The 11,961-nt window shown below is 37.4% G+C and overlaps 1 protein-coding gene across 1 annotated transcript; it reads right to left on the bottom strand.

Moving 5' to 3' along the window:
• Positions 1-1,332: 1,332 nt before the first annotated feature.
• Positions 1,333-4,012, bottom strand: LOC137746304 (zinc finger protein WIP2-like). Its single transcript, XM_068486382.1, has 2 exons — positions 3,350-4,012; positions 1,333-1,983 (listed from the first exon to the last, which is right to left on the bottom strand). The coding sequence occupies exons 1-2, from the start codon at positions 3,953-3,955 to the stop codon at positions 1,543-1,545; spliced, it is 1,047 nt and encodes a 348-aa protein (XP_068342483.1). The 5' UTR covers positions 3,956-4,012; the 3' UTR covers positions 1,333-1,542.
• Between the last annotated feature and the right edge of the window lie 7,949 nt (positions 4,013-11,961).

Below are 11,961 nucleotides of genomic sequence, written 5' to 3'. Positions count from 1 at the left end.
AAAAGGGCATCGTATGCATCACCAACAAAAAGCTGATCCATGTTATTTGCAGCAGGAGATGAAAAGCCTATTTCAACTACATTTGGAACAAAATATACCCCAACCCTTGTCTTGCTTTCCCTTATATTTGCCTTTATATTGCCACCATTTCAGACACGAACTCGTCCTATATTGATGCAATATCTGAAAAAGATTAGGCACTAATATTGTTTTCTTTACTCATTTATAACTAACCAAAGATCAACCTTGCATAATCTCCTAATTTATGCTTCGAATATACACAATTTAGGCACAAATAAAACTGATGGGTATAACCGTAAGAGTAAGTTAGGTTCAGAATTCTAAACACTTTAGTGTAACAAAAAAGATTGGATAATACGTTTATTTATATATCCACTTAAATGCCTTACGTCTTCGTCAAGGACATGATTAAAATTGCTGTTTTCTAGTGCTCAAGTTCCTTCTAACAACACAACTAAAATTGGCTCTAGATTAACTTAGCACATAAGTACTGGTACGAGACTCATGCATCACTCACATAACACAAATAACGACTAATGAGGTTTGTGAATTGGGGTATACTACTCTTGAAGAGGATCTTAAAAGGAAACTGAATTATTAAAGCCAAAAGCCCGAAACCCCTAAAGTGCAATTATCCGTGCGTATATTATTCTCTGAATTATAATCTACAGATGGTCATCTTATTTCAAGGATTCTTCTCTTCTTATTGACCATCTCTCTCTCTCTCTCTCTCTCTCTCTCTCTTTCTCTCCATCCCCATATACGTGGCAAGGGAGATGCATTTATAGATATGTACGCAGATGATGTATAAGTCGAACGAAAATGCTATGAGAGCACACCTGATATTTAAAAATTTAATAAAAACCTGTTTAACTATTAGTTGTTCATTCAGTGCGTGTGTGTGTGTGTGTGTGTGTATAAATATTCACATAGTTTCCCAGTCAAACCGACGACTTTTTGACATTGTTTCTCATCATGAGGTTCACTAATTAAAGTAGTGGTTAAATGGTTAAAGATTTGTACCACATCAATAAGGACATAAATTTTTTTTTTTTTTTTTTTTTTTTACAAAGATATCTTAGTTTAATTCATGTTACGAGGAGGGGCAGAGTTTAAATGTAGGTTACAATGGGTTGAACAAGAAGCTTTATCCAACACATGTAATACACCAGTTCTCTCAAACAAAAAAAAAAAAAAAAAAAAAATACAATAAGGAACAAAATTATAAATGAAGCAGCTATTAACATTAATTGTTAGGACAATGGACTCACAGAAATTACTAGTTAACATGGAAAGTGATTTAGATCCTACAATAATGCTGATAGAGAACTAAATAAGAGCAGTGCCAAAAAGTAGAAAAATATAGGAAGAAAAAGGTGGCTCTCCAAGTAAATGATATGCTTACATATAGTTCTCACTCAGAAAACCATGGCTATGTCAATAGGTCTTCCTCTCTAAGTTCATATACTAATATTTGACTCATTAACAATTAATTAATGTTCTTAATTTTCTTCCAAGTTATTATTGCTGCATGGACTCATTGTCTTGCTCTACTTCAGAAGCAGGTTCATCTTCCTCTTCAAAGCCATTAAATCCATAAGCTGCATGCCCATTCCCAAAAGCCTTGATATGATCTTTAAGAGATCTCTTGTGCTTAAAATCAGAGCCACAAATGCAATACCAAAGCTTGCCACAATTCTTCTCATGGGTTCTCCAATCCCCCTTCACCGCAAACGCCTTGCCACATTTTCTACACATGAAAGGCTTGATTCCATGCTTCCTCTTGTAATGTGTTTGAAGTGTTCTGAAGTCTTTCAGCGGCTTTGCTCTTGGGTGATCGATGTTATTCCTGCAACCTGGTGTGCAACAATAGCAAGGAAGCCTAAGCATTCCTGTTGGTTGAGTGCCTCTCAAAGATTCAGGCCCTTTTCTATATTGAGATCCATGCCCCCACATATGCATCTACAAGTATACAGGAATCACGACCAAAAAATTAGGGAAGTGAAAAATTAGTACTCAGGTGAATTACTGACCACGAATATACACTACAAATGAATTAAAAGAAACAAAAATAACTAAATTGCTTGCCCTTGCAGAATTTAATCCTGTGATATGACTTCTAATAAGTTAGTGTGTTGTTGGTGAATTCCAGGATTAACTATGAGAGTGTTAGTTATCCATAATTTCAGTTCTACACATGAAAGAAAAATTGTAACAATCTGCTCATTAAAGGTGCAAATGTTTGGGTATTAAAATTTTAGGCTTTGTTATATATTCAAACACAAGGATCTCCCTGAAAATGCTATTTCTCGGAGAGTTAATTGTCACAATGAACACAAATAGTGGATGTTTTATTACTTTAGAGGGATATGAATCTGCTATTATATTTCCATGTTTTTGCCTATTACCTAACTAGTTTGTTATTAAGTAATAATAAAAAGAAACAAATGCTAAACTTACGAGTTTGAAAATTTGTGGATATAGAGTTTGTTTTTTCAAAAGAAAACAAACCCACAACGTGTAATGAAGGATTAAGCGAGCAGAACACACATCCCATCCCCCCAACATCAGCGCCAGTCAAAATTCATTAGATAATATAGAGTTTGATATTACTATGTATGGGGTTTTTGATGACCAAAAACTGTTTTGTTGCAGACTGAAGGTCCACATAGAGAAACTAATCTGTTACTGGAATAATGTCATGACCTGGCTCCTTCGAACACTGCAAGATTTTTCAGCTCCTGCCAGTATATGTTTGAGCAGACTCCAAAGTACTAAGGGCATAAGGAACATTGCCTGTGTTGTTCAATCACATAAAGGGGGAGGTACTGGTCATAGCCTCAGTTGAATCAGAAAGATTTACTCAGCCCCAATTCCCAGAACCATGCAATAAGAAAAAAGGTAGAAGATGATACTTAAAGTTTTTTTTAAATGTAAAATATGAAAATATAAAAATCTAAAAGAAAATGACTCCAATCTAATTTTTCCCTTTATACGTCCAAGCATAGGATGATACTTAAGGCAAAAAAATTAAAGAAAAGAAAAAGCTGAGCACATTATTTGACTGATTTTTGTCCTTAAATTATGAGGGGATAAAGCAAGGAAAACAAAAACAAAGAGAGAAGAAAAACCTGATCCAAAACAAAAAATATGGGGAGAATGAAAGTGAGAGAGAGAGAGAGAGAGAGAGAGAGAGAGAGAGAGAGAGAGAGAGAGAGAGGAGAAAAGGGAGAATGGCTTTTGGGGGCATGGTTTTGCAGGTGAATCAAGAAATTTTCTTGAATAATTTACTTTTAAACTATTATTGGTTAAAGAAATTGAGATTTACCTGCATGTTGTTGTATCTGTTGAAGGTCTTGTAGCAAACAGGGCAAGAAAACTGGGTAGGACCTATGAGAATCTGAGAAGGGGTAGGGATCCAGTACTGACCCTTGTTCAGCCTGCAAGTCATGGGGTACCCTTCAGAATCATTGCTCATCTCTGACGAGGAAGAATTAGCTGCAGCAGAAAGCACAGAAGCCATTTCAGAAGCGCTAGGGTTTGGCAACCCTATGTGCAGTGCAACAGTCACACTCTCATCGTCTTCACCGTCACCATCTTCCTCATCTTGTTGATCTTTAAAGTGGTGATGATCTTCATGAAGATGTTGTTGTTGTTGATCTTCGGGATCGTGGCGCTGGTTGGTTGGGCTCAGGCGGCTGAGGAGGGGGAGGGCTTCTATGAGAGGAGGGGAAGGAGGCCTAGTGTTAAGGTTTTGTTGGTCGGTGGGGAAGTAAAAGGAGTGGGTTTGGTTAAGGAAGAAGTTGTGAGCATAGGGAGGAGGAGGTTGTGAAGGATGAGGAGGCGGCTGAGGTGGTGGTTCATGGCGACGATGAAGAGGGTTGAATTTTAACAGACCTGAGAAGAAATTTGATGAGTAGGGGTAGTCAGCCATGGCTAATTAAAAGGGGTAGTACACTACTGTATAAGAGTAGGGGAATACTTTTGCTGGGGTGACCTTGCTCTTATAGAGAGAGAGAGAGAGAGAGAGAGAGAGAGAGAGTACAAGATGACTGAAGGGAGTGGACGGTGGAGAGCCGAGCTGTTAAAGTAGTACAACAGAGTGAAAGATGTAGTAAAGGCAAGGGAAAAACAGAAAGGATAATATGCTAGGTAGACTAATATTTAGATTAAATTTACATATGTAATAAAATATTGAGGTTAATTAACATTTAAATGATAATTCAAATCAACAATTACGTCATATACTTTAAACCTGAAAAAAAAAAAATACAACCCAAAAATAAATGATTAACAACAACAACAACCAATCTAATTCATTTTGATTAAAAAGGAATCTAGTTCTATTTGATTGATTTTGTACACAAAAGTATATGTAGAATCTAGGATAATACCGTTGGTGGCCATTTAATGGTTTTTTTCTTTTTCTTTTTTTTTTTTTTTTTTTTTGGTCAAACGATAGATTTGTTAGATTAGATGTTATATTAGGAAGCCGATATGATTTGAACCCACACTGTTATCCAAAGGCAACACTCATGTTCACCACTGTGGTAGAGGGCCACTCGTTTCTTTGGGAGACAGTAGCAATTTAATTGAATATTAGGGTGAATTACAGTTGTAAAAAATAGGTCTAAATATATTTACACCGTTTAGGTTTGGGATGCTTTTTAAATTGGCCAAAGAGGTTTTAACTTTTTCATATACACCCTGAGGTTTTAAAATTGTATCAATTTATGCCTATTGTCTAACGAATTATTTGAGTCTTCATTAAATTAATGACATAGTGAGCATGTAACCTGTAATTAGGTTGCCACGTAAGCCAAATTTGTACCAAATTGACAAAAACTCATCAATTTAATAGAGAATTAGGTATTCAAATAGACAAAAGGTGTAAATTGGTACAATTACAAAGCCTTAAAGCACAATGTGAATAACTTAAAACCTCATGGCCCATTTTAAAGAGGGAGTTTTAACAAAAAACCTACGGTATTGTTCACTTTAACGAAAAAACACATTTTTACAATAAAAAGTCAATCTTTGTACTATTCACCTTACCCTTTATTTTGTCCTTATCGTTTAAACTCAAAGTTTTCAAGTTTTTTTCATTAGTTTTCTTTTTTAAAAATCACTGTAACCTTGAGTGTGTAAAATGTAACTAGCCCTAAAAAATAACATCGCCAACAATTTCTGGAGTTATTCAAACCAAAAGACTCATGATTAGAGAATAAGATTAGCAGAACGTTGAATGTGACTATTCTGGGCACTAGTGAACTAGAGCGTAATTCAACCTTCTTTTTCTTTTCTTTTTTATGACAAGGTGTGTAATTCAACTTTGATGTACACAACGACAGGACTCAAGGGGGAGTAATCCACCCGCAACTACGGGCTGTCTGGACTAACTTGATGGAGACACTCTCAACATGAATGCTACTGTACTATTTTTCTATAGCCACTCGGACCCCTTCTCTTGCAACTAAGAACTCTGCGTCAGGGGATGCTACATCAGACAGACAATGTGCATATGCAACCACCAACAAACAGCATGCCCCCTCCTCCTGCTTATCTGCAGCTCAAAAAGACCCACCAACATTATCCCTATGAACAAGAGACAAGGGTGGACTCCAGATTCTTCACGTTTGCCCTCCCATAAGAGAGAATATCGAGCCGCCAAATGGAGTGGGGTAACATCATCGAAACACCAAATCCCTTTAACCCGATAACTAGCAACCTTGAGCAACCAATCTTGAATGATAATAACAAGTTAATCATCTGACTTGATCTGTAGAGAATATGATAAAAGGACACCTTTGGCAAACGAACATTTATTGAGCAGATGTAACGCCAACTCTGGAGAGAAACTGAAAAATAAGAAGCTATTGTCCACCACCACGCTTTTCACCAAATTGGTTCAGGTAGGGAGGATGTCCTAACAAAATCTTCCATAAGCAGGCTTTGAACTTACACGAAACTCCCAGGCGGCCGACTGCTTCCCATAAAACCGATAGTCCTTGACGATCGTGAAGAAGCACCATTTAAATTCAAGCCATACGCACTTAACACAAAATAAGCATTTTGGGTCAAAATTCCAAATTAATCTATCTGCAGCCAGACACATACTGAGTGGAAATAAGTGGTAGATCCTATTGAGAGTTAATCCTACATTAATGGGAGAGACTTTGCAAGGATTTGTGTTTGGGTTAATATTTGAATATTGGGCTTGAATGAAGAAAAGCTCAAGGATGCCAAATTAAAGGAAAACTTGCCCGAAGCCCAGCATCGAACCCAGAAGCAAACTGAAGCCTTCTCAGCCAAGACACAAGCCACATGTCTATAACTAAAGTGACAAATGATGGAGACTAAATTACTATTAGCCAAAAAACACTTTCCAGTGGCATTATAAGTAAAAATCTGATGACTCACTACCCTCTAAGAGCTTTCGGACAAGAGCAATGTCCTGAACCTTGGGCCAAATCGCCTATAAAAGGAAGAAGAGACAACAGAGACAAGGACACTCAACCAATCAAACAAACAAACATACAAACTTTGCTCTCAAGCCATATTTGCATCCAAAAGTTGAAATCAATCCAGATTCAGTCCTTTTAGTGATAGTTCCTTAGAAAAGCTATCTTTTGTCTAGTATAAAACTCTGCTATCTCCCTTAGTGTTGTAGTATCGATAACCTCATGTCAACTTATATACCATCCATCCCTTTTTTAGCATACAACCCCAGTAAACTCAAAGAGAAGTGGCTGCAAGAGGTTTAGTCTTGCTAGACAAGGTGAAATCTTGCCCGAATCTCTTTGTTTGTTTTCTAAATTAGTAGATCTATTGCTTAATGCATTCTTCAGCATGTTTTCAAGTTATTTCCACCTATTTTTCTATTTTGAGAGTTCCATTTGCATCTGGATCTGATTAACTTAATGTATATGTTTCATTAAGAGCAATTTGGAACCAAACAAATGACTTAAGGGGGTCTGGACTCCATCCATTCGAACATACAAGATCATGAACTAAAAATCCTTGTTTATAAGGCAAGAAAAAGAATTTAATACAAACTTAACCCATCTGTGACAATCCTTTGATAACAAGAAGTTTGAGTAACTTGAGGCGTAAGTAATCGACTTAAAACATACTTGTTCTATATTTGCTATGCTGAGATAGCAGTGGCACACATAAAGCATTTAGTTAGTTTTGATTGCGAGCCTCAAGGCCTACACCTAAGGCCTCACAAAGGCACATTTCAGAACTAACTTTAAGATCTTATTGTAGAACACCAGGCAAGTAAGAGCTTTATCACCAAATATACACATCCAAAGTGCCAATCCCTTGGGGAGCTGTGCTGAGGTCTAAGGTGCATTTTCCAGAGAAATCTTTCCTCGAACATAGTTTTAGCGTGCCTGGTGGGACTCATTTAGTCTTGTATGCTAAGAAGAAAGAGGAATGAGCCAACCTATACAGAATACGAGCCACCCTAATGTTTACCAAGATCAGAAATGATAGATCATCTAGATGATTTCCCATCCCTACGAGGACCAACCGTTTTGGGAAGGTCGACTTCATCTAAGAAGTCAGAAAGAAAGGTGACCAATGAAAACTTACAAGCCACCATGGTGCAAGTATTGAAAAGTATGGAGAATATCTCTCTGGAGACTAGAGGAGAGGTGAGCAGACTCTGTTCCTTAACAGGAAGTTTGTAGAGAAGATTAGATCTGGAGTATTCTACTCCGAAAGACAGTTATGCTTGAGAAATGATGAGAAAGGCAAGCCTTGAGAAGGAACCAGCTATTCCTCTATTTCTCTTACTCGAGGAAGAGAAAGAAAGAGGAAAGAAGAAAGTAGGGCCTAGGGCTAGCCAGCTAATTCTAGAAGAAGTCCTGGAGACAATTTTGCCGTACCCACTATTATCTTCACTAGATAGTAGGGGGCAGGCCGGGCAAGACAAAAAGAAGTATGGAATGAACCAACAAGTTGAAGAATCCAATGGAAAAGCTATGTCCACAACTGCAGGCAAGCCTTTTCCTTATAGGCTACCACCACTGGCTAATAAGGGAGGATAGGCCAGATGAAAACAACCTAAACCAAAGAATAAGACTTTCTCAAGCAATAAGGGTAACCCAAAGTGGGAACCTCCTTACACTGCACATAATAATACAGCCAACCAGCAACTTATAGACGAGTTAGCTGAGTGAAAAAGAATGGTGGTCCAGAATGCTCAACCCCAGGCCCACCCGCTATTCAGCATCACTTACCAGAAACCCTACCTCGAGTATATTGATGAGTAAAATCCTTTTCCCCTCAACTTCAAGATGCCCGTGTTCCCAACTTTTAATGGGGATGATGGTAGTATGTCCTCTACAGATCACATCTTCAAATTCTCCAACCATTGCGTGGCATTTGAAGACAAGCCTAATTATAAGTTAAGATTGTTTGGGAACTCATTGGTTGGCCTCGCATCTCAGTGGTACTCTTTGTTGCCCTTAATTCTATTGCTAACTGGGGGCAAATGAAGATGGTTTTTCATGAACAGTTTTATAGGGTGGAGCTTGAGATGACTATCAACGATCTAGTTGAGGTGAAGCAATATGAGCATGAGTTTATAGAGGACTTCATGATGAGGTTTAGAAAGACAAGGATGCGGTGCCAATTCCCTATCAACCATGCCCAACTTATATCTATTGCTCAGAAGGCATTGAGGTTGCCACCTCTGAGAATAAAGTTTTATGATGTATAGTTCAATGAGCTGCAATAGTTGGTAATTGCTGCCACAAAGTATAAGAAGTTGTTGATTGAAGAACAACAAGTGAAGCACTCATCCAAGATGCATCTTTTCTACAAGAATAAAGTTGCAATTCACCAAGTAGAGTTTGAAGAAGTAGAGCTAGAAGAAAGTGATGGTCATGGAGGAAAGGGAATTGAAATGTGTACATCAGAGATGACTATTCCCTTTAAACCTTTAATGGCAAAAGGGTTAGTCCAGCCAATTAAGGATCAGAAAGTGGTGATGAATGATGGTGGATTTGTCCTTATGAAGCCCCCTAAATTCCAGAGTTATTCTTTTGATTTAACCAAGGCCTTGGAAATCTATGAAGAGGCAAGAGTGATTGTGCCCGACAACACTAAAAAAATGCCTAAGCTTGAAGAATTAAGAGGAAAGAAGTATTGCAAGCTGCACTAAACCTTCAATCATTCCATAACTAATTATGTCCAGTTCAGAGACTGGATACAAGACCTCATAGTCAAGGGAAAGTTGTTGTTGGAGAAACCTTAGGCTAATATAATGATTGACACAGATCCTTTCCTAGAAGCCCCAATAAACATGATCAACCTGACTTGGGCTGAGAAAGGAAAGGGAAAAACTACTTGGGAAGTGAAAGTAGAAAAGAGGCAAGTTGACAAACCTACAGAATGAGTTATCAAGTTGCTCGAGAAACCTAAAGCAGCCATAGTTAAAAGGCTGATGTTGTGTAACAAGTGCCAATGTGAATGCGAGCTAGAAGTACCAACATCATGACCTATTATTGAACAAGAGTTGATCAGAAGAAAAGAGAAAAAAGAGCAAGAAGCCCGTAGAAGCATCAATCGGGCAGCTAAGAAAAAGACTTCCAGAAATGTTTTCCAAAGATTAGGAGGAGATTCTGAACCAAAAAGGTTGTCCGAGGTGTTCAGAAACTATGAAGCCTCAGAAGAAGTGGATGATAGAGAGGCCAAAATGCCAAAATGGATGGATGTAAGGCCCCAACCAAGTTAAAATGATATTAGAATGAAAGGAAGAAGAATGAACCTAATATCCCCAGTCACTAAGAAAGATTATACCCGACTTGGGTGAAAATGGTATGTAGTAGGGAAGAATGGAAAACTAGTGAAGGAAATGAGAGCTTCGATGATCAGGAGAGTCCAAAGGCAACACAAAGCCTATATGAAATCACTAAAAGTCCTTACTACATCAAAAACCTCTGAAAATGGGAAGTTTGAAAAAATGTCTCATGAGGGAAGAAATCAACTTCAATGGAGAAGCAAAAAGGAGGTAGAAAAAGCCAATATCAAGACTGAGGGAAAGGGGGATCATGTGCCACAAAACCCTCATCCTGGAAAGTACGGAATCTTGAAGAGAGCTCAAAAAGATATAATAATGATGCCAACCCCAAGATGGAATCTGGAACCAATATGTTTTGGGATTATTTCACCTAAGAGAGAAATACCCTTACCTTTGTTGTTTGAAACTCTTTGTGAGATTCTAGGGCAAGTGCCAAACTTTACTATAACTAGGGAGGAAGAACTGCCCGAACTAATGCTTCTAAGAGAAGCATAAGCCCGGTTAGATGAGTTTACAGACCATATCAGAGGAAAGAATGAGGATTTACCTGGACCTAGCAACTTCCATGTAAACATGACATGTACTATCTGCCATGTTTTACACTGCACCTGATCAACCTACCACAATGAAGGGTGATTACTTGGCAACAGAACTTATAATGACACATGTTAATGTTGAAGAAATAGGAAAATAAGAGTCTAGCCAAACAGGTTTGCCCGAACTCTCAAGGAATGAGCCTGAGAGAGTGTATTTTGATAGGATGATCTTCAGCCGCCCGAGTAAATCCTTAGCTAACCATCTCAAGCCTATATACGTAACTGCTCATCTTGATGGAGTACCGTTCAAAAGGGTTCTAATTGATTGAGGAGTTATGGTCAACATAATACCATTGAAACAAATGGAGAAGTTAGGAAGAAATGAAGACGATCTTATTCCTATTGACTTAACAGTTTCCAGTTTCTCTGGAGCCATTACCAGAACTTTTGGGATACTACCCTTGGAAGTTGACTTGGGATCCAAGCAAATCATGCTAGCTTTCTTTGTAAGAGAGACCTGAGAGGGGATGAGAACTTGCAGATGGCGAGTAAGAGAAACCTCAGGCCCTTTGCCTGACAAACCCATGCAACTGGCAAACCTAAATATTTGTCAAGCAAACGTAAAAAATGTGAGGCGTGTATTATGAACTTTTTTTTTTGTCGGAAAAAATGACTAATTTGTCAGGCAAAGATTGCATAGAAATGTCCACTCACTTTAATTTTTGGCAAAAAAGTGGTGGGAAAACATTTTTGCTCCACGAATTTTACAACAGTTTGTCAGGTAAACCCTTTAATATGGGGGAAAATTTTATTCTTCTGGGAAAAAAGTGGGAGGAAATTGAAAGGTTTCTTGAAAAATTTAGTATTGTTGCCCGATGAAATGAGGTAAGTTTGCCGGACGAAATTGGTACAAAAAATTCAAAATTTTCCCTATTTTTATTTTTATTTTCAAACGGTTAAAAGATTATCAAATTTGATGATCATTTCAATTCAGTGTGTAGTTTAACCCTCAATTAGCATCATTGCAAAAAATCATCAAAATCAAAGGTGATATAGCCATTAAATTGTGATGATATGTTTGTAACCGTCAAAAATTTCATCCCGTTCTTGAAAGTTTCTTTTTGGTGATTTTTGGCGTATGTGATATCGTACTATATTCAAACAAATTTGATGGTTGGATCGTGAAAATTAATTACGTAGATTGCATATCCTATCAAAACAATAATTTCAACAAACAATTAGAGTTTATTTTATACTTTTATAAAGTAGAACGTAAGATTTTGTAGTAACCACTCGAATCCATTCATCATATTTTTCTAAGGTCGAGGAGTGTAGATGTAAAAAATCATCTAAATCAGAGCTAAAATAATTTTTAAATCGTGATGGTACATTTCTAACAATCAAAAGACTTCATCTCATTACCTAATACGTGAAACTTATATATGTGGGTGATTTTTAGCATATGTCATCTCATAGTATATACCAACTACATTAACAGATAGATTGTTGAAATGCATTTGGCAGACTGCGAAAATCACCAAAGGAATCAAATATGTTAAAATGTCCCTCACATTTTGTGAAGTCAAGACT

This window comes from Pyrus communis, chromosome 9 (genome assembly GCF_963583255.1).
Source record: "Pyrus communis chromosome 9, drPyrComm1.1, whole genome shotgun sequence".
Lineage (NCBI taxonomy): Eukaryota > Viridiplantae > Streptophyta > Magnoliopsida > Rosales > Rosaceae > Pyrus > Pyrus communis.
This window is presented reverse-complemented; position numbering and strand designations above follow the sequence as displayed.

Bases quoted from the DNA above. Each gene is read 5' to 3' on its own strand.
- LOC137746304 (XM_068486382.1), bottom strand. From the start codon at position 3,955: ATGGCTGACTACCCCTACTCATCAAATTTCTTCTCAGGTCTGTTAAAA. The intron at 1,984-3,349 runs GTAAATCTCAAT...GTATACTTGTAG, and splicing joins ACAGATACAACAACATGCAG to ATGCATATGTGGGGGCATGG.